Source organism: Aptenodytes forsteri, unplaced genomic scaffold, assembly GCF_000699145.1.
Source record: "Aptenodytes forsteri isolate BGI_AS27 unplaced genomic scaffold, ASM69914v1 Scaffold183, whole genome shotgun sequence".
Classification (NCBI taxonomy): domain Eukaryota; kingdom Metazoa; phylum Chordata; class Aves; order Sphenisciformes; family Spheniscidae; genus Aptenodytes; species Aptenodytes forsteri.
Genome location: NW_008795918.1, coordinates 1,146,313 through 1,171,120, shown reverse-complemented (window position 1 = coordinate 1,171,120; position 24,808 = coordinate 1,146,313). Strand labels below are relative to the sequence as shown.

The 24,808-nt window shown below is 40.8% G+C and overlaps 1 protein-coding gene across 1 annotated transcript; it reads left to right on the top strand.

Moving 5' to 3' along the window:
- The first annotated feature begins 1,580 nt into the window (after nt 1-1,580).
- Nucleotides 1,581-24,009, top strand: NOP58 (NOP58 ribonucleoprotein). The gene is made up of 14 exons (XM_019473512.1): nt 1,581-1,661; nt 3,394-3,446; nt 5,321-5,445; nt 6,603-6,739; nt 7,938-8,002; nt 9,656-9,790; nt 10,685-10,830; nt 11,811-11,937; nt 12,608-12,771; nt 13,508-13,642; nt 14,906-14,967; nt 17,518-17,651; nt 22,783-22,901; nt 23,669-24,009. Exons 4-14 carry the CDS (start codon nt 6,636-6,638, stop codon nt 23,723-23,725), a joined length of 1,248 nt encoding a protein of 415 aa, XP_019329057.1. The 5' UTR covers nt 1,581-1,661; nt 3,394-3,446; nt 5,321-5,445; nt 6,603-6,635; the 3' UTR covers nt 23,726-24,009.
- The last annotated feature ends 799 nt before the right edge of the window (nt 24,010-24,808 follow it).

Genomic DNA, 24,808 nt, shown 5'->3' with positions numbered 1-24,808 from the left:
ACACTTGTATGTTCATTCTGTATCAAAATATTCTCTGCAGAGTTTAGCTTTTTTTCTTTTTAAAACAGTCTCTAAAGGTTGTCACTGCTGGGTTTCTTGGGGGGTTTGAGGGGGGTTGTTTGGGTGTTTTTTGTTTGTTTGTTTTTAGCTACTTGAGGGTTGGACAGAATTTGTGGTTCTGAATTTTGGGAGACGGTCATGGTCACCCACTTCCCTTTTCAGCAGTGCCCACAAATGTCCATTGCCAGCATAACTGTGCTCTGCCTTTATGCCTTGGTGATCAAGAACTGTTGTCCTCTGCAAGCCGTGTAGCTCCCAGGTATTCCCTTGCAGGTGTTGCTCCCATCAGAGGAGCAAACAGTCTAAATAGTAAGGGCAAATGGGGCATAGCCATGTTCTAGATCTTGGAAGACTTTCTCCAATGAGTCTTACTATCTTGCAGGACACAAAATATCCATAAGCATATAATTTCTATATACTAATAACCTTGATTTAGCAGCTTCTATGTCTTTATTTTTCTCTATGCACCCATGTCTGTTTATAGAGGCTGAAAATTCTGTAGGCCTCAGGGTAGGAAAGATGAATTGGAGGAAAGAATCAGCAGGCTGAGGAAAGGAAGAGTTTCGCCAAGGTTTTTCTGTGCCTCAGAGTCCTGTGGGAAATTAGTTACTATGTTTATTTGTTAGCTACTAACTGAGTTTAAAAAAGACGACCTCCTTTGATTGGGGTTTAAAAATCTGCAAGGAAGCAACATCTCATAATCCCAAGAATGATTTCTGCACTGCACCAACTCAAATTGCAGTTGTGTTGCATTTGCGTTGTGGGGGCAAAACCACAAGATTTTTGAGTGAGTTGTAAAGAACATAGTGTTGTAAAGATTGTGACTGTACTGTTCCCCTGAGCACTTTTCTAGGAATTTGCAGTACACTCTGCGTTTTGTGAAATGTGTGTAGGCTTGAGGGGTGTAATTGTTAATCTTGTGCTGTTTAAAAACTGAGGGGGATCCCTTTGTACAGAGATGGGATTAAGCCATTGCTGCCTCTTAGGTAATTCTCGGCTCAGCTGATTACCAAGCTGTGGTGAAAAGGCTTCTTTATAGTGATGTTCCCTTTCTTCCTAGGGCTAGATCAGATTAATGAAAATAACCTGTGGGATCGCTTCTTCCTGTTGGGTGTATTTGTATTTTCCCAAAGTAGTGGCAGGTTTGGTTTTGGGTCACTGGGGTTGTGAATGAGTCCTGTAGAGGAGGTGGAGCAAGCCCAGTTTTGATAAACAAGGAGAGGGTTTTGCTTTAATGTGCGGGTTCAGAAGGACCCAGCCATTATTGAGCAACTTCTGTAATTTAATTGGAAGTAAAACCACTGTAATATTGTGTGTATTTTAGTAGGGTAAAGCTGCTGAGAGAGAATGATGAAACTGGAGATCACCAAAATTGAGTTTGTTGACTCGATCAGTATTAACTTCCAGTGGCTGGATACCCTGTAAATCTGCTTCAGGTCTTCTCTGCTGAATGCAGGGTTGAAGGTTGTTCAAAAGTGCTTTAAATATAGTTGTGTGGTGTTTTGTTTTGTTTTTCTTCTACAGGTTCTGAATGAGAAAAAGCTCCAAGAAGTTGACAGTTTATGGAAAGAATTTGAAACTCCTGAAAAAGCAAACAAAATGTAAGCAGCTTTATGTGGGGATAACAGCCTGGCTTTTGGAAGGACGTGACTGCCTGTAGTTATGCACATCTGAGGTTCAGAAAGAAGTATTGATTTTTATTTTTCAGTATTGTAAAACCTAAAAGCTGTGAACAATGATAATGTGAAGTTAGATACTCAGAGAAACTTAAAATGCAATATCAAAGTGAAAGAAATAACTTTTTTTCCCTTGCAGTGTAATTAAGCTGCAGAAGTCATTACCATGTGTCACCGAAGCAAAAAATTGAACAATATTTTAAGGAGATCTGGATGCTTTGACAAGAACATTCAAGCTTGTAATGCTGGAACTGGCTGAAATGACAGGTTTTTGTGCTCACAGGAAATTCTGAAAATAATAGTATGTGAATTGCTGTGAGTTGAGAGTTAGTGTTGTTGCCCATGCCATCAGTGAGTGTTAGCACCACTGTGTAGCTGTACAGAGATTGCAGTGTCCACTGACCAAGGTGGCCTTTCTAGCAAATTGCCCTAAAGCTGGGGACAATGGTGGATTCCTTCCAAGTCTGTCTAGGGTGTTTTTATTGGAAGATTTCTAACCAGCTTTGGTTATAACGGATACCTCTGAACAAGCTATGCCTTGTGGTTTGGATTTATCCTGCTCTGTAACAGTATTTAGAGGAGAAGCCGGAATATCCCGCATCTGCCTGTTTGTAGTGTTGTTAATCTTGTCTTGGAAACATCATCTTGGCCACATGCTAGACAGGATGTGGCTCTCAATGGATCTCTACTCTGATCAAAGTAATTCCTATCTCCTGCGCCTTTCTGAAAAGGCATCAGTATAAGCCTGGAGCTTCTGTTGGGCTCTGCAAATGCTTAACTCAAGCATTCAGCTTTATCTGTGACCTTGCTTCCTTTGCAGATACTTGACTCACAAAGAGCAGTGGTTAATCAGAACTGGATTAGTCAAATGCCTGTCCCTGACAAGGAATTTACTGGACTGAGATAGCTTCTTAACTGTACCTCTAGATATCAACACCACAGACTATGTGAGGGGGAGAGGGAAGCTGGGCCTAAGGATCTGACACAGTGTGGTTAAACACTGTCCATATGACTTTTGGCTCTGGTCAGCACTTAGGACATGGAAGAATTTTCTGTTGTTTGTTTCAAGCTCAGCTCAGAACTTGTATTCTAACATCTAATTACAAGGGAGGACTTGAGGATTCATGGGCAATGAATCAATTCAGTTTTAAAGTCTTTGAAGATCCATTTGGTTGAAAAGCATGTTAAATCTGAGCTGTGCAGGCTAGGCATTCCACAGAGGCAGGAGGTTCCCTTTTGAAGATGAGTGGGAAGATGTTATCATCAGTCAATCATCAGTGACACCTAGTTAATCGGGGTGCAGTGTTGAAATTTAGATGGATGGTGTCTGTCTTTAAATATGGACTACAAAACAAAAAGGGGGCCTAGGTTTTCTGATTATGTTGGTCCTAGAAATACTAAATCAAAATTCCTTCCTTTTTTTTTTTTTTTTAAATAAAGTTTGTGGGACCCAGCTGGAAAGTGACATCGGGCTCAAACTTAATCAGCAGGTTTAGTGCTCTTCCTTCTTTTTGAGGATCTGGATATTGATCTCTGCTCTCTTGTAGTCTTATGGAGAAGAGGGCAACTATAATAACAGAGGCAGAAAAAAAAGTAAAATGGTTCTAGCATCTGGTTTATGTACATTCGTTTACACACTTGTATTTTTCTTCTGTAGAGTAAAGCTGAAACACTTTGAAAAATTTCAGGACACAACAGAAGCACTTGCTGGTAAGTGAGTTAATGCCATTCTTACAAAAAGAAAAATCCCTGGCATGCACTAGTTCACTCGTTAGTTACTTCTGTCTCTGCTCTGTTTCTTTGCTTAGTTTTTAAATTACAAATTTTTCAAAGTCAACTGTTTTTGTTGTTTTATGAGGTCATCCATCCAGTCTATAGTGCAGTAGAGATGTAATGAAGTCTAGTTTTTTCCTACCATGCTTATTTCCCAAGCAGCTCACTAAGGAGCACTGTGTAGAAGGTTTTGACTGATACATGTAGCCTGTTGTCAATGATGGATTCTTGTTGAAGCTGAATATAACTGATTTGAGTCAAAATTTCGTCACTACCACTGAGACAACGGACAGATATCAGAGTACATATATTATTACAACTGCCCTTGTTTTATGGTCACATATTATGCATGCGTTTTTTCAGCCTAAAAAAATGCCTGTATTCCACTTAAAAGAAATTCAGGAGTTTAAACAAAATGGAAAGCCTTATATTCAATAATTTTTACTAATTCAACACTTAAATGCTTGATGCTGTGGACTAGTTTGAACAGAAACGATAAAAGTTGTAGCTAATCATTCAGAAATGGTGTGATTATTACTGCTGAATGTGCTGTATGACATCAAGTAGGTGGATGTTCCAGGTCATATTTACGACTAAAGAATGGATCTTCATATTCTGATGTGATAGGAATAGCTTATAAAGGAAGCTAAGGAGACAAGAATGGAGACACTACCATCATGCATGAGATGCAAGTGAAACAACTGAGATTGAAGCTGCTGTATATTCTTCTCCCTGGCATATTTTTTGGATTATGTTGTTTTTGCATAGGTTTGGATTCAGATCATGTGTAGTTAGGCTGATTAAAAAAAAAAAAAAAGAACCCTCACAGAACAAAGCAACAAAAAACCCCAAAAACTTCTACTACTTTGCTTCAGGTTTACTTATCTGTGAAATGGGAGAGATTATTCAGACTACCTGTGTCCTGTTTATTTTGAAGGGAAGGCTACGTATGTGGCTGTTTTAAGTGGGTTAGGAGCTATTGGCCAGCTTGAAAGGCAGAAACTTATCTCCATTGTAGAAAGGTTGAGAGGCACAGCACTTAAGATTTTACCCTTACATTTCATTAAGGTCCTGGAAATCAAAAATCACTGGCTTCTGCTCTATTTACTGTGATGAAGGTATTACATCATCTACTTTAGTCACAGAAGTTCAGTGGAGCACAGAGCTGACCCGCAAAGAGAGTTGTATAAGTGCCTGCTTAAAATATATTGTGTGGGATTGCTAAGATTTTACAGATCTATTAATACTTGAGAATGAAGAACGTCCTTTTAAAATTCTATAGTCTACATGCTATATTAGAAGAGTCCTTGTCTGACTGCCCAGTCTGTGTTTGGCATCATTCTTTGTTGGGCATTACACAGTACATTGTCATCATCAGAGGATGCAAATAAGCCATTACTCAATTTAGGATATCATGGTTGCTGACTAAGAGACCTGGAAAATGGTTGGTTAATTAAATGATACACAGAATTTTCCTATATAACCTTGCCTTCAGAAATGTTAAACATATATCTAAAGCATATGGCATACTGTTTGTTGAGATCCTTAAACAAAATTGACAGAAATAGAACTGAAACCACATGGAGAAAGGAGAGGCAACTGGGAGAAGGGTTTCTGATTTAGGCTTCCAAAGGAGCAAGTATATAATTTTCTTCTATTTTGATTTTAGCCACTGCATGGCGAAGTAGTATTGCAGCTCAGACTAGAACTACTGTGGGCAGTTAAAATAAAAATACCAAGTTAGGAGTACTATTTTTACAGGTTTTAGGAGGGGAAAGAAACTGCATCTTTGGTCTTTTCATTTTATACAGCATCCACAGCTCTTGTAGAAGGCAAGCTCAGCAAGAACTTGAAGAAAATTCTCAAGAAGATAGTGGCAAAAGATGCCCACGAACAGTTGGCTGTAGCAGATGCCAAACTTGGAGGTGTTATAAAGGTGATAACTGATTTTGCCATCCTTCCTTTTGTCTCATGCTACTGAAATCTTATAGTCAGGTTCCAGAGATTTTGCAATTAGCAGCAATGGATTATGCCGCCAATGCTGTGTTTGCAGTGTGGAAGATACCTAATCCTTATGATCAAATGTGTACTGCATGTATACTGGGAAGATGTCATCTTGAGTACACAAGTGAATGATATGGTGAAAGTACACTGAGGTGTTCAGGTTTGCTTGATTTCTCTCCTAAATATTGGTTAGAAACCCAGCAGATTAAAAAATAAATTTCCCTAATGATCCCATCCAGAAAAAGAGTGGGGGGAGGAACCAAACAAAAAGCCAGCCAGGCAGACATGCTTATTCCTCACTAACAGATGCAGCAAAGTGGGGTTGATGACTTAATGTCTTGTTGGGAGTACGCATCGTTCTGCCTTCCTTAGGCTACAAGCAGTTGTGCACATCCTTCAGTCTTTGCCTACCAGAGAAAGGAAGAAGTACGGTAGAGGTGGACTGCTTTCTCCAGTGTCTCCTAGGTGTCAAATACCAGGTCCCCATCTCGTGTCTGATTGCTCCCTGTTCCAGTGATTTTTATTCTGACCACCTCCTCATGCTGTCTTAGGAGACTAGTGTAGGCTGCAAAATGAGGAGGATTTAGTGTTAAAGTGAATAATACCAAGGACTCTGAACTAATTATTCAGTTTTGTTCTCTGAAAAAGACCCAAAGCCCCCAACACTCTACCTCTGAATTTTCTTTCTGTGGCCAAGACAGCATGAGGAGGTGGTCAGAATAAAAATCACTGGAACAGGGAGCAATCAGACACGAGATGGGGACCTGGTATTTGACACCTAGGAGACACTGGAGAAAGCAGTCCACCTCTACCGTGTATCTTCCTTCCTCTGCAAAATCTTGAATCTTTGGTTCCAGTGTCTTTGTAGCAGGTAGAGCATTAGTTATAAATCTCTTCAAACTGGAATTGTTATTGTATGGGGAACTGGGGGTGTTGCTACCTTGAGCATCAAAGATGACTGAAACTGTTGTGTGATCACAGGATTGCAGTGGGAAAACCAGGTATAATGGGATAAGGCTACTGGAAGAAGGGCTTTAGAGGAATGCCATTGTTGTGCCTGACTTTGGACCATTGATTTCCATCCTGCAGGACAAGCTGAATTTGAGTTGTATACACAGCCCAATGGTTACAGAGCTGATGAGAGGAATTCGCTCACAGATTGAAGGGCTTATTACAGGCCTCCCTTCTCGAGAGATGGCAGCTATGTGTCTGGGTCTGGCACACAGGTGAGTTCCTAGAACAGCTCTGTTTCATCCCATGTCTGCCCTACTCCTGTGTCCTTGGCTATGCTGTGTTGCTTGAAGTGTCTCTGAGTATGTGACATGGTCTCATAGTCTGTAAGTCAAGACACATCTGTATCTGAAATCTTGTTTTATAAAGGAAGGGATTTCCAGTTTGCACCTACCCTTTAGGGAAAGGCTTCATCTTCACCTGAAGTTGAAGTTGATAGCTTTCCTTTGCATGTTACGTACTTTAGGATTTGGTTTGAAATGTCTTTGTAGCAGTCAAATGGGTCATTTAAAACTCCATTGCCACTGAGCGACAAGGTGAAGACCATGATTTGCTGATTTATGCCAGAATAAATACCCATATAATACATAATGTAAATGTTAAAGGCAGAGTTGTCTTCCTACCTTGCTATCGCTGCCTTTTAGGTTTAGTGAAGCAGTAGTAGTTAAATACAAAGTTGTTGGATCAGCACGGGGCCAAGCATTCATACATGAGTGACTTTTAATCCATATCCTGAAATGAGCTTGTCCTGTCCAGGAGCCATTGGCAAGTTAAAGAACTGCTTTGCCATAGCTAATTCCTTAAAAATTAGATGCATGTTTGCTTAGAAAATGGGCATTAATATTGAAAAAGGATTTTGAAGATGCAAGTCCGCATTGATATCAAGTGTCTTTTACTGTAGCATACTGAGAAATTTTAAACGTACATTAAAGCCAGATGGTAATGGGCTTTCTCAGACAGTGAGAATCTGTTCCAGGAAGTTTCTTCTGTTGCTTCACGTTAGCGTTGCTGATATTTGCTGCTGGATAGGTACAGTTTTGTGGATTGTCTCCAGCCGCTGCAGAACTGGAAGTGTTGTTGACAAACACTTTTTGTGGGGAACCATGCAGAAAGAAACCCAACAGCCAATTTCCTGCCACAGTGCTCACGTTCAGTCTGCTGCACGTGGTACAGATAGCCTTAACTTTCCCTTTCACCCTGGTCACAGGGTATGTGCCTGTAAACATGTCAGAGCTGTTGTGAAACTTGTGTCAGTGTGGCTTCTGGCCACAGCTGAGAGCCGTCAGTGGCATAAAACTGAGCTGGTATGAATGAATGCACGGACAGCTATATTCATGTAAAATAGGAACAGGTGGGACATACTCTGCAGCAGGATGCCAGGATGCTGATGAAACTGTATTTCTGCCTCCTCAGCCTTTCCCGATACAAGTTGAAATTCAGCCCAGACAAAGTAGATACCATGATTATCCAGGCAATTTGTAAGTATATTTTGAGCTTAAATTATTAATGGATTCGGCTTAGGATAGCTGACTTTCTTTACATTGGTTACAGAAAAGCATTGCTGTCAATTTCCTCCTAGCATGTTTCAGTAAATTGGGCATTGGTGTTCAGCTAGGCATAAGGTGTGTTTTCTTAATAGGGTTTTCCACAAGCAGGAACGTTTTTAGGGTGATACAGTAAACTCGCGTCCACTTTTTCTTAGCATAGAGATCAGCTGAAATACAGGCAGTGTTAGTTCAGTCCTCTGAGGACTTCATTTCCCAACATGCCTCCCTTCTGAGTAGCGTTGGGAGAATGGGCCCTGCAGGACAGGATTTTCTGACCCTTCAGTTTGGTGGTATCTTGCATAGATACACAATGCAGTTGCTCACCACCCGCCGACCGATGCCTAGCCAGTCCCCGAGCAGCAGCCCCCCTGGCCAGCTTTCCCCAGTTTATGTACTGAGCATGACGTCACATGGTATGGAATGTCTCTTTGGCCAGTTTGGCTGTGCCCCCTCCCAGCTTCTTGTGCACCTCCAGCCTTCTCAGTCGGTAGAGCATGGGAAGCTGAAAAGTCCTTGACTAGTGTAAGCACTACTTAGCAATGACTAAAACATTGGTGTGTTATCAACATTATTCTCATGCTAAATCCAAAACACAGGCCTGTACCAACTACTAGGAAGAAAATTAACTATCCCAACCAAAACCGGGACAAGAGGGCAATGTAGAAACTGACTCTTATGTTAGGCATGTAAAACCCACTGCAGTGTGTAATGCTGCATTCCATCTCCTTGCTTTCTTAATGGAAAACAGACTGAAATTGTAAACACAGCTAGGAAAGCCCATTCCTCATTTTTCCTTGGAGACATCCACATCATAATCAGCATTCTTGCTGTGAAGCAATGGTGAGGAATCCTGCTTGGAATATTAATTCCCAGACTGTTGTCAATGATGAAACATAGTTAAGCTGAAATTAATGATTTAATTCAGTTCCTTCGTCACTACCACTGAGACAACAGATGGGAATGTTAGTATTGCGTTAGCGGGAAATATTTTAGCCTCAGGGCTCTGTAGCAGTATATGCTGTGGGTGTTACACTCTTTTGTTGTAAATCCAGTTATTGGTCATATCTGGTAAATGGTGAGCCTGTTGGATTTGTGTTGGGTATATTTATATTATAAAGGCAATTAAAGGGCTTAATACAATCTTTTAAATCAAGTAACTGAATACAAGATCAGTTTCTCGCCATTAAAACGTTTTTCCTTAAAGTTTATTAGATGGCTAAGTTTTACATCAATCTTTTGTGTAGCACTTTGGCTGATTGAGAGGAAGAATAACTGGCTGCTGCTCCCTTTCCAGGGGAATGTGCTTTGCAGCTGTTAAGGGAGTCTGAACAAGAGTCCCAGTGATGAAACTTTCAGACCACGCTCGTGGGAATTCTAGTATTTCTATAATATTGTGCCTGGGATTATGCAGTTCTCTGAAAACTAAGGACTTCTAAAGTACTGCAGCTTATGTTTCATTCTGGTCTTTATGGGATAAAATACTTCAGTTTGTCTCCCTTTACACTATTTAAATTTGTTGATTTGAGAGTTTTCCATTTTTAGATTACCTTTTTAGAAAAAAAAGTCCATTCTTCTTTCTCTTAGCACTTCTTGATGACTTGGACAAAGAACTGAATAACTACATCATGCGCTGTAGGGAATGGTATGGTTGGCACTTCCCTGAACTGGGCAAAATCATCACAGATAACCTAACGTATTGTAAATGTGTGCGGAAAGTTGGTGAGTAATAAGGAGGAATGAGCCTGGAGAATGTTGCATGTTAGTATGCAATGCATTAACGGCACTGATTTGTAGACCAGTGACTCACTCATCCAGCTAGTCATGACCCTGTATACAATCCTGCCTTCAGCAGCAGTGTAAATAGGGCCAGTAGAAAAGTAGTGTGTGCTTGCATCTGTACGTTGATGCAATTTACCATTTTGAAGCTTAATAGAAAGCTAATACCATATCACCAGCAGTCAGTTCTTCATGGACCACCAGCATATCTTCTTAGAATCACAATTAGTCAGCAGACCAGTTTGGAAATTAGCTGCCAAAAACTGATGTAAAGAGGATTGCTGCCTGTTTGTGGGTGTTGTTGGAGACTACAACTGCTATAATTATTCATAAGAGCAGAAAGAATGACCACTGTAATATCTTGGACACTTGCTTCGCCTCTTAGGCATGTGCTTTGTATTGATGTTTTTTTTTTTTTTTTTTTTTATAAATAATGAAGTTTGCAGTCCAGAGAGACTTGTGGTTTTAAGGGAGCTTTTTTCCCAATTGTAGGAAGGTTAGCTTTAGTTAGTGGTAAATGACTGCTTGCTTCCTGGAATTCTTCCTTTGTAATCTCATGACTGAAAATTTTGCAGCAAGCAGCTACTGAAAAAGTGAAGTATGCAGTGTTACAGAATAAGGGCTTTTTTCCTAGTTTCAGATTTAATATTTCCAACCATTCTCAGCTAGTATAAACATAAAGTTAGAACGTTGACATATATTTTGGAGTTTGGAATAGGATGACAGCAGATTTGACTCACTGTTGTTACTTTGGCCTTTTATCTTCATCTGTTTCTGTGCTTTTTTACTAGTTCATCTCGCCCCCAGCACAAACATACTTTCATCTGTCCCCCACAGGAGACAGAAGCAATTTTGCCTCCTCTGATGTTTCTGACATCCTGCCAGAGGAGATCGAAGAGGATGTGAAGGCTGCCGCTGAGATTTCCATGGGGACAGAAGTATCAGAAGAAGATATAAACAACATAATCCATCTCTGTGATCAGGTATGTACATGCGGATGAATAGCAATAGGAAGTCCACTTTAGTTAGCTGTATCAGAGCCTCTTCTACCAAGGAGAGGTTTTCCCAGGGCGTTGCTAACACACTTGTGATGGCAGTGATGATTCCTATATTGTTGCTCTCCCGATGTACAGACATGAGGGTGCACAGTCACTACCTCATCTGAGCCATCTCAGACTGTTGATGTCTGCACAAAGTCTTCTGAAAGTGGCAGTCTTACTTTTGGTTGGAATTTTGGCATCATTGTGCTTTTAAGTCCTTGAGATAAAAAGAGGCTATACAGCAGCATTAAATGAACCTTAAATAGCTTCACTTTTGAAGCTAGGTGATAAACCCTGGGTTAAAAGTGGAGCACTGAGGCCCCAGAAAAGTTAGGAGCCCTATCCTGCTTTCATCTAGACTGTATGTGAACTCCCTCTGACTTTAGTGGTGCCAGTTGGATCCCTTTGTGACTTTACCGGGGAGTGGCAGGGTTAGGAGTAGTGAGTTCCTGTTCTTGGTCTAGACTGGGCTGCTTTTTTATGTGCATTCTAATTGTGTGTATTTGTATGGAACAAGTAAAGAGCATTTATCCCATTTCAAGAGAATGGCGGCAAAGATTTATGTGAAAACTGAATGTTCCAGGGTTCTGTCCTAAAGAAAATGTCCTTACTAAGTATTTTTGTTCTGCTTCGCTGTCTTTGGCATGTTGTCAGCTCCTTCACCAGGAGCTTTGTTGAGAAAATAAGTTGCATAAGGGAATGAGCAATACAGATCCAATATACTTTGTGGATGGAGCTCTGCTCTGGGAATATGCCCTATATAAAGCATTCTATAACTCTGGCCCATGGTTGTCTGGGCATTTTGCATTTTGTTAGTCTCCTTCGTTGGAATTCTTGGCACTTCCTTATTTCAGTATATTTAGCTCTTAATATTTGTTGGTCAGCTAATACTGATTCCGGTAACCAAACTCTCTCTGTGCCAGGTGATTGAAATCTCTGAGTATCGGACACAGCTGTATGACTACCTGAAGAACAGAATGATGGCCATTGCTCCTAATCTCACCATCATGGTGGGTGAACTGGTTGGAGCAAGGCTCATTGCTCATGCAGGTGGGTTACACTGATCAGTGTAAATAAAGCTTAGATGACCTCATCAGAGGTTTTCTCTGAGGAGCTGGTCAGCTAAAAGCATTATGCAAGGCCCTGATGAACATCTCATAGTAAAGGGGGGGAAGGTGGCTCTTGAGGAATCTGAGAATACCAGCATGAGCTTGGTAGTAGTCTGTGATGATGAAGTTCTCAGTTGGCCTGAATTCTTTTTGGAATATGAGGGCAACTTAAGTCACTACCTCTTCTGAGACATTTACTGAGCCTCCTGCTGATAGCCCAGTCACTTCTGAGGTAAAATGCTGACAAACTGGCATTAGGCTTTTATAGTCAGACTGGCTCAAGGTAGCAGCCTTATTTCAGTTATCTATGCTGCAGTTCTGTGATGACATGTTCTTGTTGCCAGACTTTGTCAGGAGTAGGCATTACTCCAGTGGAATATGTTTTATTGAGTCAGCCACCTTTCCTGTTGCTGAAATCAAACCAAGACAGAGTTAGTTGAAGCATGAAAGACTCAAATGGCTTACCTGTCCTTTAGGAAATGAACATGAAGCAGCCTTCATAGAAATAGATGGCTCTGAGCTTCCTGCTTTTCAATAGCGTAGGAATCTAGCCTCCTGCTTCTTTAGCTGTTCCTCTGACAAATTACTACTGCTGTGTCACCTCCTTCTAGGTTCCCTCTTGAATCTGGCGAAACATCCAGCTTCAACAGTTCAGTTACTGGGTGCTGAGAAGGCACTCTTCAGAGCACTGAAGACTAAACGGGACACACCTAAATTTGGCCTTATCTATCATGCTTCCCTGGTGGGACAAACCAATACCAAAAACAAAGGAAAGGTGAGTTGCAGAGTTGTTTACCAGGCTGACTTTTTCCTGAGCATGAATATCTGTTGATAAGATGGCTTGGGCTTCACAATGAGGCTCTTTACATGGCTTGCTTTACTGTATTGCTTCATGGTTATGTGGAAAATGCCACTGTGTCCCACAAATCTTTGGATGTCATTCATTCCTGTTTGAAAAAGTGAATGGGATTGTCCATTCGACACATCTGAGTAATAACAGATGCATTCCTGCTGAGTTATGATGTAATGCTGGCTTTCTGAAGGGGTATGTTATTACTTTCCTCCATATGATAGTAAACTAAGCTGTTACGGCTTTAGTCTTGCTTGAAAATCGGACTCTTGTTGTGCTAAAGCTAGTAAATTTTGTGGCTTGCTTTTAAAGAGCATAGACTTTTATAATGCAGGTGGATGAATATGTGTTTGAATTGTGGAGAAAGCTATCCAGCCAGAAATTACACCTCAAACTAACCTGATGTAAAGGTTGGGGTAGAGTGGGTTATGTATAGCTAACTTGCTGTCTCGGATGTTTCCCTCTCTTTATCAAGAAAATAAGGTGTTACATTAACAGTATTTCAATGTTCAAAGAATGACGTACTAATTGTTTTTTGGACTAAACACTGCTAGTAAATGGTTACATTGGTTTTTTTGTTTGTGGGTATGGTTTCCAGATCAGAGTGAATCATTGCCTTATGTAAAGTCTTAGCATTTAATATTCTTTCGGACTTTTCCAGATTTCTCGAATGCTGGCAGCTAAGACTGCCTTGACTATTCGTTATGATGCCCTTGGAGAGAATACCAGTGCCGAAATGGGAGTTGAGAACAGACTAAAAGTAGAGACGAGACTGAGGCTTTTGGAAGAGAGAGGGGTAAGTCTAGCAGAGGGCTGCATGAAGCTGACATTCTTGTTTACGGTATGGTTTTCTGATGCACTGCTTTCTGAGTCTTTTCCCTTCACTCAGTTGTGTGATCTAGTGTCACTCTTGTTCTGTAGTTTCTCCCACCCTTGGCTGGAGCAGTAGGGTTTGTAAGCTGGCTGCATCCATTTGTTTGTACATCGGTTCTTCTTGTTTACATGCCTGTCTTCATTTACATTATACTGAAAAATCTTGGTTCTGAACAAGATGATTAAGATCATACCTTTACATTCTACTACATCTCTGTATTAATTGCAAAGATATGCTTATTACTTCATAGCTTCTTTCTCTTCACCTTAGAAGAAAGCGCATTTGGGTTTTCTCCCCCCCTCACATTTTCCACCATGGTTCCCCAAAATCTGAACACTGGTGATGCTTAGTCTTAAGGAGCTTTCTCTTTAGCTAAAGCAAGATGTTATTCTGCGAATTGGTGCATTGCTCTCCCATCACCTAACGCATATCCTGCCTCTCTCTACCTGCTGTTCCATCTGTTGCCATTGGCACAGCATGCTGGGAGAACGTAGGGTTCACTTTCCTCTTTTAGGTGGCATGCCTGCTGCATGTGATCTTGTAAATGATGACTAGGTTCAGCCTTGCAAGCTGGAAGATCTGATGCTAATGCTGTAATACTGGCATCGCTAGAACAAAAAAGAAAAATCCAGAAAAACCTGCCTGCTCCTCCTTGAGCATTTCATGGGAGGTGATACATCCTATCGAAACAAAGACAAGGAGACATGTTAATACCAAAACACAAACTGATCACCTGACAAGTACAAATTTAATTCAAATCCAGTTTGGGGCCTGTATTGTGGTTTTAAGATTGGCTTTATGCCAGGCATAGGGTGATACCTGCCCTGACATGCAGTTATCCTTGCAAAAAAAGAAAGTGTGCACAAATTTGAGCTGCTCTTGGGAATTTAGAAGTACGATGTTGTATGTCATGTGGCTGTGGTTGTTTGATCCAGTACTAGATGCTCTTTAATTGAATTGGGCTCTTGAAGAGCAATATTAGAAAGGCACATGCCTTTCTCACCCCAGTTACCTCCCTGTCACTATTCTACTCCCAGATGTAAGACTCATACAGGTACACAAGAGCCTGACCAATAATATATGTCTATCTCTCCATTTTTAATTCTTTTCAGGAGCTGTAGAACTTGTCTTGTGAATTGTTTTCATTATGAGTAATTTGTTTTTCACTTCTAATTTTTTCTGTAGATAAGAAGAATAAGTGGCACTGGAAAAGCCTTGGCCAGGACAGACAAGTATCAAAACAAGAGGTGAATGGTTTTTCCTTTCAGCTTGGCTGAGTATAAATAATTCTCTATGGTTTTAGTTCTGAGAAGCTTTTTGGTTGTGGGCTGAGTTGACTGAAGATCCAGAAAACATTTTCTGTGCTCTTAAACACTGATGACAAGTCCCATTGCTAATGGGAATTTACATTTTCCTGCATTTTACAGTTGTGGTAAAGCCAGTGAATTGGAGAAACAGTCCTGATTTTCTAGTAGTAAATTACTGACATCATCAGATAACAAGTATATTTAGATGCTATCAGCATCAGCCCAAAAAGCTGACTAGTTTGGGGAGTTAGTATGTAGCAGCTTCATTTAATGCAAGTCTGAATAAATTAAATTTGAGAAAATCAGAGTTTGAATGAATTTCTTTGACATGGAAGCTGTCCTAGAGACCTACTTAGTCTTATTCTTAGAAAAGAAAAAAGCACCACTTGTTTTGAGCAAAGCTTCATCTCCTTCTTTAGGTCCCATATGTAATAAGTAATACGTATCTTAAGCAATAGATAGGGTCTGTATCCTGGACACTGCTAGAGCAGTTTCTGGTGCCCAGAGTGACACTGTAAATTGCAAGTGGAATAACAACATCTAAGGATTGGAGTGGGTTACTACTGGTCTGAGCTGCGACATCTGGGTTTTTCACTTAATTTGGTTGCAGGCTTCTTGCTTAGCTTGGCCTGCTTATTTTGCTGAGGGCAAGTGCTCAGCAAAACCAGCGCTGGGTGCTAGTTCTGTGAGAGAAAAAATAGCACTGTTGCACCCATCTGCAGTCCCCAAACATCTTTCTCAAGCCTAGCTGTAACTTTCGTTTCCATATGCTAGGCATTTCCAAGTGTAGCGATGGCTGTGATTCCTGGAGCAGTTTTTGAAGAGACAGTGTCAGTAAATGAAGCATCAGGGCGTGTAAGGAGGCAGTAGCTTAGGGAGGAGGGTGTTGGGGAGGCAACATGCGTGCAGGTTTTTGACCTCTTGAAATGAGGAGTCATGTATTCCTGCCAGGACACGTTTCTACTGTTAGACATGCTCTGCAAATGTGTCTAGGCTTGGGGGAGAGACTGAAGATAATCCCTGGCTGTTTGGCTTAGTCTGGCTGCCTAAAAGGGAAACTGACTCAGTCCCTGTCAAACTGTCCTAGTAGTACAAAAATGGCAGTATTGCTGCTTTATGGAGATTGTTTGAAGGGCTAAACTAGTGTTTTAAGGAGATTAACAAGAATCTCTTTAGTCTTGCATGGAACTATGGATCCTGTATAAATTAGCTACATCAAAGTAATGTTTCAGAAGTTAATTGTAAGGTAGTTTTTTAAATATGAGGTTCAAGTGAAGCATTTCAGTATGCTTTCCAAAAAAGATGTGAGAGAATGCAGTACCTATCTCTGGCATGTTTATTTGCTGATTATTTTTTATTACTTTTCTATTTATTAGTAGTATTTTGACAATGACAAGGAAACCAGCGAGGTCTTGTCGAGGTTTAATTGAAGCAGAGTCCAGTGTTTGCAAAAGGCTGCATAATCAATTTCTATAAAGCAATATGCAGCATTCATACCCATAAGAATAATTTCTGATGCTTAGAGGATGAATTGATGGTACTGTCTGCTAGCATTACCACATGCTTCCCAGTCTAGTCACTAGTCTCAGTTGCTTTTGTAAACCGTGCAAGGTAGCTACTTCAGACTCCTATTTTAGAGAAGTTCGGATGCTCAGTATGTGGCTGGCGGGGGGAGAGGGGAGGAACAGTTAGGCTTACTGTTTTAAAACTCCTTTCTCCTTCAGTAGGAATTCTGTTCTGAATGAGTAAGAAAAAAATTGCTTCATTGCTATTAGATGATTCAACTGCCCCTGAAAAGGTCCAGCTGAAGAGCACTGGGTTTCAGGGTGGCTGGTTCTCTGCAGCCTGTAGAGGAGTTTGGGACTGAACAAAGGAGCATGTAATACTCAAGAAGAGGCAGTTTCAGACACAGATTGGGTATTTGCATGCCCCATAAAGTTTGTGATACAAGTGATAGAGATGAGCCATAGCATTAACCTGCCGTGTGAGTTGTGCCCTGTGAACGTAATGGTGGAGAGGCAGTGCAGAAAAAGCGAAAGTAAAGCTACTGCTAATCCTGTATATATATTACCCTTAGGGTATGCTTATAGGGACTTACCAAACTGTGGGGAGCTATATGCTTATGACCATACACAGCTATGATGGAAAGGCTTTCAGCAGCAGAGATATCAATCTAATGGGTAATTTAAGTTCTCTGTAGAGCCTTGAACAGATATAAACCAGAACCAAACTCTTGCTTAACTGGTGTCTTCTGTTCAGATCAAACAGTTGTACTTCGTGGGGTATCTCCTGTGGTCATGATTATTGATGAACCATTCATGTATTTGAGAAAGGGCCTTGCTACCTGTAGATGCTTTGTTAGCTGAGCAAGATTGATTTATGAATATTCTTGGGAGGTTGTGTTGGAAAGTTTACGTTCAGCTGCAGGACCTTACCTGGGGGCTAGCTCTTCTTTTTGTTACTTAAACTGACTTGTTTTCTTCATTACAGCGAAGTAAAAATATTTGACCCATCTGGTGACTCTACGCTTCCTGCTGTTTCAAAGAAACGCAAAATTCAGGAGGTGGAAGAACAAGACACAGAGGTTGCTGTGAAAGCAAAGAAGTTCAAAGCAGAGATGAAGGGTTAGTTGCTGCATCTGTGCTGCTGGCATGTCGCTGTGTGCATTCTGCAGTAGGGCTTAACATTTACAGCCAGCCACAATACCTGGTTATTCTCCTTGGGTATGACAGTGTATTTAAAAAAAAAAAAATCCTTTATGGACTGACACCAGACTGCAGTCAATTTACTTCAAATATCTGCTTTTAAACAGTTGTAAGCATATAAGAACACTTAAAAACAAAACTCTACTCATATTCTTCTTGCAGAATTTCTTGCTCAGCGGGTTTGTATTTAGTGGGCCTCAGTATCTTGAGGACAAAAAAGCTCTTCTCTGTAAAACCAGAACTTGCCCAATTTTCTTTAAAGAATACTGTTCTATTCTGTATAGAAATGTTTTCTGGCATGTTTCAACATATAAACATTGAATGTCAGAATTTGAGGTGAAATGATGCTTGGAAATTTAAGTCTGAATTTACATAATACATGAACAATTGTTATTCTCTGGAGAGCTAAAACTGAACTATGGCCACAGTTGTTCTTTCCTTCTCTGATAAGTTACTGTGTGAAGAAAGATTCTGGACTGCGACTTCAGAATAATCTGGTTTTATATTATGGTTCATTTTAAGAAACATTCTCTCTCCAGCGTGCACTTCAGCACCTCTAAATGGCTGGCCTAATACTTGCTATGATAGTTGTGTACCCAGTGTGTAACTCGGGAGGGGAAAAAAAGGAAAAAGAAGATTACTTTAGGTCACTTCTTAAGACCCTGAGCCAGATCTGGGCATGAGTTGCTCCCAAGTTTTGTCAACTACCCGTGCCTGCAGCAGGTGAGGGCTGTCAGAGCCTTCCCTTTCTGTCCTCCTCTGTGTTGCTGTGTTCTAGAGTATCAGAGTGTAGTTATGCTGGTTCTGTACCTCTTCATGCTCAGCTGACGCAGAGGTGTGATCTTTCCACACGCCGGTTGGTTCATGGTGTCTGTGTATGTGGATGGAGCAACTTGTAGGAACCTAAACTTAGCTGAGAACTAGTTACGCTGGAAGGAGAATCCTGTGTGCTATAAAGCTGAGATCTGTGCCCCAGCTTGTTCTCTTGTACTTATCATAATGAGACAAGAACACGAGTACTTCGGAGGCTTGAACTTTGCCCATTTGCTTTTTTGAGAATGTGGGTGTTCTCACAGCTACTGCTTTTGATAATCTTTTGAGCTAACTTCCCTTACTGTAGTCTCAGAATTGTTCCCTTGGGCTTCTCTTGCATTATCAAAGCAAGTGTTGACATCTTGCAGGCGTGAGCTGCTTGCAGGTGAAATATTACACTCATTTCCAGCCTGGTCTCTTCCAGTATGAGAAGGATGTTTCTGTTCATAAATATATTATTCAATGGTTCATGCTTTTATACACAAAACCTGCTTGTGTTTGCTTCCTTTGCTTTATTGAGCATTGATACCCCCTGGTTTAGGGGTTGGGTGCAGCTTAGCAGGTATCCTTGAGCTAACAAGAATTATTTGAGCAGTAGATGGTGTTCAGAATACTTGTGGACTACTGAAATCTGTGCTGGCTGGTTTGTTTGTTTGTTTTTTAAACTTCCCAAAACCTGAAGTACAGGATTCAGATGTGTTGCTCTTCTTTCTGAAAAGATAGGGCATCCTTCAGATATGTGGTTCATAGCTCCTGCTTTTTCCCAGTTCTTCATGTCAACTGGGTCGTTTTAGTTGGATACTTGGGCATTAGAACTAACTGTGCCAGTTGCTTCAGATTATGGAAGAAGTGTTTTCAGAGAGCTTATTTATGTCATATCACCTGTATGCAGAACTAATCCCTTCAGCCTGTTCTCTTGTACCCTTTAAAATAGCACTGCCCCTATTGACCACCCAGCAAAGTACATGGGTTTCCCTGACATAGGCTAGGCAGACCATGACCTTGCTCTTTTCCAGGATAGTTGGTATGACTGCACAGCGTGCTAGAGGGGTGGTGGCGGTTCGAGGAGTTTGAGTAGTTCAGTAAGTTCCGTAATACACAGAAGAGAGCAGAGGAGGTCCCAACATTAAGATTTATGTTGCCTGTCCACTTGAATATACACGAGCCTTTAATTCCTGCTGTTCTTGGCTCTATTCTTTTTGATGCAGTGCTCTGTTAAGTTTTTTCCTGGTCAGAGATTACACATCCAGACATAGTGTTGTGAAAGAAGTCTCTGCCCCCTCCTTCCCCATGCTGTTTGTGCAGCTGCATGATAAATGGGGGTGGTGGAAAAGCAGCCCAGGAAAAAAAGGAGTTCTTCAGCCAGATCAATTTTGATCCACTTTGTATTACAAGAGGAAGGTAAGGGGCAGGAATAAGCTGGGAAACTGCCACTGAAAAGCGATTTGTCAAACAATTGCTTTAATATTTGTTGTAAAGGGGGACAGTATTTTGAATTGTGCTAGCCTGAAATGTAAATGTTACTGCAAGATGAGATGTGTGGCATTTTCTCTCCCCCTGGTTGGGGTGCATGTATGGCAGTACTTTGGATAGGAACTGGCAGGGGGGTTGGGGGTGAGGCATGACTTCAAACCACTTTCACCTTTTACACCTAAAAAGAAATCAAGCGGGAAGGATAGTGCCTGAAACAAGTTATAATCCACTTAAGGAGTTGTCTGTTAAAACCTGTTTTAATGGTGGGGGAAGGGAAACAGGACAAGTATTTTTTAGACTACAGTCTTTGAAGTTGAATGTGGCTAGACAGAATGCATACCACCAACAGGGCTAGCCAGTGCCCCCAATGAAGTGCTCAGCTTGCATTTAAGCATAAGGATATAGTAGCAGCTAGTCACTTGGAAAGGTCTCTCTTGAAAAGAGAACTATCATCTTAAATTAATGGAGTGAACTCTGCAAGACACAAAGCCTTGAATGACAGCAACATCATGACATGGTGTCTTTATTGATAGGCAATGTGACTTGATTCTGTACATGCAGAGCATCATGTGGAGGAGGGAGGGTACATCAGGCTGGTGTGTAAAAGCTTAGAGAAAACTGGTGGAAAATGGGTGAGTGATCTCTCTGCTGGTGATCTCCAGCACTGCACAGGGCCATCAATCAAACTGCTCTTCCGAGTGCTGCTTTCTGTGCCTCAGTGCCTGATAGTAAGAGCTGTTGGCTTTCTTGTCAGCTGCTGTGTATCACAAAGAAACCCCACTGGGCTTGAGTGACTTCAGAAGTGTTGCACCCAGAGGGAAAAGACCAGCACCCCTGAAGCCTTTATCCTCATTCTGCCTAGGTACAAATATGCGAAGTCTTGTGATGAGCTTTGCTAGAAAGCAGCAACTGAAATCTTCAGGAAGGCGTCTGCTGCTAGCTGTGAGAAGTGACAGTGCCTATAAGTGCACAGTGCATCATCTGCGGTTGTAAATTGTGACAGGTTCCGCTGCCTGTCATCAGACTTGATGACATGTAGGGTAATAACAAGAAGTTATTTTTCCAAGGTTGCAACCCAACATTTTGCTTGAAAATACATAGCTTACCAATCCAGCTGAGTGAAAATGTGTCACATAGCACAATGTGATGCCTATCTCCTGTTGTACTGTATGGCTTTAATGTAGTTTATGCTTATTTTTCAGCTATTTTTTATTTCCCTATGTCATACATAGAGAGGTGAGGATACTTGTTTTTACACGTGTTTTGAATGCCTTATGCTTGCACACTGTTCACTGTGAATGATGTGTATGGCAGAATCCACTTACAATTGTATTTACCAGTTCTTTTATCTGGAATCCTTTGCTGTTTTGCTTCTGGCATTTTTTAATGTCAGAAAACTGCATGTGTTAGCTGGCTGTATTTTCCTGTAGACATGTCTAGAAATTTTTTACCCTGAAGCCAATTTTTTTGTCTGAAGCTTATGTTAGAGGCAAAGATTGAAGTGTATTTTTGACTCGTGTAATCCTTCTGCTGCCTTGAGGAACTAAACTTGTGACAAAGTACAATCAAGATGTTAGGAGGTTGTGTGTTTTCAGGTTTTCTATAATTGCACTGGTTTTGTTTCTGTTCTTTTTCTAAGTGGTAGTGCTTCAAAATGAAATTGATTTGGTTTTTGGGGGGAGTACAGTGAGAAAATTACTTCTTGAGTCACACCTCCAGTAGCAACTGTACACACCACAAACTTCACTGGTTTCAGCATCCCAGTTTTGTGGCTACTGAAGGACAGTGGTTGCTACGTCATGAACTTACTCATGAGTACTACATACTGAGAAACTTGTTATCTAGTACTGACTCAGTTGTGCAAACAAATTTAACTTGGGTGTGCTCCAGTAACAGTCTGGCTACTGCATAGGCTGTCAGCTTGGTAATGATTTCTGCTTGGTTTCTTTACCTAGAGATTCCTAAGACTGTGGTATGTATTCTAGAAAATGAGTGGTAAATCATAGTGCCTTTACCACTGAGATTAGATAGGCCAGCTGTTGACGAATAGTTCTGAAAAATAAATGTAAGAGGGCATTATTAAATCTTTCCTTGGGTTAACATTCCTCTCAGCTTATATAAATAATTCAATTCCTGTCTTCCAGAACAGGAAAGAGTTTCTGCTTTTGCATTAAATACTTTGTTAGCTCAGCATTAAGAGATCTTTGTTTTTGCCAGTCTAAACGGTTAAGAAAACTGGTCTGCTTCTTAGCAAATTTCCAACATCAAGATAGGGAAATCAGTTGCGAACAAGCTACTGCTGGCTGAACGCATTTCTAATGTGGGTTTTGGAGTCCTTCCACTGCTCTCGTGATGCTGGTGAAAATATTTGCCAAACTGTGGACGGTCTGTTTTCAGAAAGAGTACTTGAAGATAATTTGGCAGACAAATGAAAACATGCAAGCTTGTTTTAAACTTTGGGATCAGCATATAGGAGTGGTGTTTGTACCAGGAGATGTGAATAGTGCTGTCTGAACATTGTCACTTGTGTCTTAGGTAGTTGTATATTTTGATTGTAGCAGGGAGTAGTCATGCAGGTGAGGGCAAAGTGGAGAAAAAATAGGTGTAGAGAGATGTAAAGAAGGGGCAGTGTGGTATTCAGTATTTTGCATTCTTACTATCATAGTTGCATCCTCTCGCATCTCATAGAAAGCTTTTCCTTTTGCCTTTTACACTCTTAATAACTGACAACCTGCCTTTAATTTTTCTTCCTTCTGTGGTACAGAAGAGACAACTGTAGAAGATAATGAACCTGTCAAAAAGAAGAAAAAGAAAAAGGATAAGGAAAAGCAAGCTGAAGAAGAGGTACTGAGTGAGGAACCCCCCACCAGCCCCACAGTTGAGGTGAGGCAGAATTGCACAGCTACCTGATTCTTTATGGGAATGGATTCTCTCCAGAACATAAGGAGCGAGGGGGAAAAAAAATCCTTATCTGTATAACCCATGGTATGCAAGGACAGTTTTACTCTAGTAACTTTATTTCATGATATCCATCACTCTAATGTCCAAGAAGATTTGCACTACAAAATAAGGTCTGGGAAATTTGTGACTGTAATGCCTCCATGTACCAGGAGTGTTTCCCCTCCTTTCCTCTGCCCACCCCCAGCTTTAGTCTTCTCTCTTTCTACATCTTTTCTAGTGGGGAGGGTGTCCCTTGATGCTGATCCACAGGCATCTGTCTAGCGTTTAGGACTCACAGGGAGCAGAGGCTGTGCCTGCTGAATTGATGAAGCATCATTTGATGTCTCCAAGCAACAGTAGAGTGGACGAGACCAAACCAAACTAGTTGCTCAGTTTTGAAATCCTGTTCTTAAGTGGGATTTCATTTTCTCCCCTCTGTTTAGGGCAGCTATGCTGCCTGAAGCAGTCTGACTGCAGTGCTGAGCTGCCAGCAGTGTGGCAGACAGCGCAGCTTCCCTTGCCCACTGGCCCCACTGTGCTGTAAGCACCGAGTGCATTTAGCAATAGAGGAAGGGGACATCTCTTGGGTTGTGCTTTGCTGAGTATGGCAGCTGCTGTGATGCTTTGAGTGTGAGCTTGGTTGCCTAGCTACATGTGTTGCTTTGCTTCTCCATTATGGTTTGTTCATAGCAACATTTGTTTGGTTGCAGAATACAGAGAAAAAGAAGAAGAAAAAGAAGAAAATGAAAGATGAGGATGAAGACTGAGGACCAGGGGTCAACGCTGGCCCTTGGACAGCTGCTTCAGAGTAGCATTTCTTGACATAATTTCTTTAGCCTCTTGCTGAAAACTGTAACTTCCCTGTGTTGCAGGAGGGCAAGGAGATGGATTTGATAGCTGTCTTCTGCCCTGGAACAGGATACCCCAGTGTTTCTGCTGCTTAGGAGGATTGCTGTTTTTTTGCAGTTTTTGTTGAAAAGCTCACAATAGATCCTCTTTTCATATGCAGTCTCCACTGATAAGGAATAAAAACATTTTTATGGAGATTTTATGCCTTTGTCTTTTAACTTGTTTTCTGGTTTTCTAACCATTATCAGGACTATTTCTAAGATTTATTGTTTTAAATGAATGATGAGCAAAAAAATTTTCTAAATGTGTTCTGTTGCAGTTTATTCTCTAAAGAATTCAAAGGTTGTAATGTTCTTAAGTTCTCCATAAAATTGATACAAATGTCTCTGCATAATATCAAAGATGTGTTGAACAGCTGAGGTGCGTTATTGAGCCGGTGCTGTAGTTCTCCCGAGAAAGCCTTTTTTTTTTTTTATCATATTTCAAACATTTTGGTTTTGCTGCACTGACTAACAAGATTCAGATGCATGTTTTGAATTAACATGAGTTAGCTTCCAGATTGCTTCTGTGGTGATTGTGGCAACTTTCTTCACTTGGTTTAAAGAAGAAAAAAAAAAAAAAGGCAAAAAAAAAAAAAAAGAGCCCAGGGCGAAATTACTTCTTCAGCTATCTGATAATGAAGCTGAAAAAAACAAGTCTGTTTTATTAGTAGCAGAAATCAGCCATTTGCCCATTCTGCCGTTCTCTGTAGGGGATATAGATGCACTGAAGTAGCATCGTATATCAAGACACTAAAGGTCTTGAAGCTTTGTGGTGGAAAAGGAAACAATTTTTGACTATGCTTATCACGCAGTTTATTAATTAATATAAAAAAGTATTTTTCTTTTCTAGGTGTAGTGGTAGACTATTACCTAAACAAAATAGCAGTGTCTTTAGCTGGATAACATCTGGTAGCTCTGCAGCCAGTGTAGCTGGTGCTTTTCTGTGGAATACAGCTTATT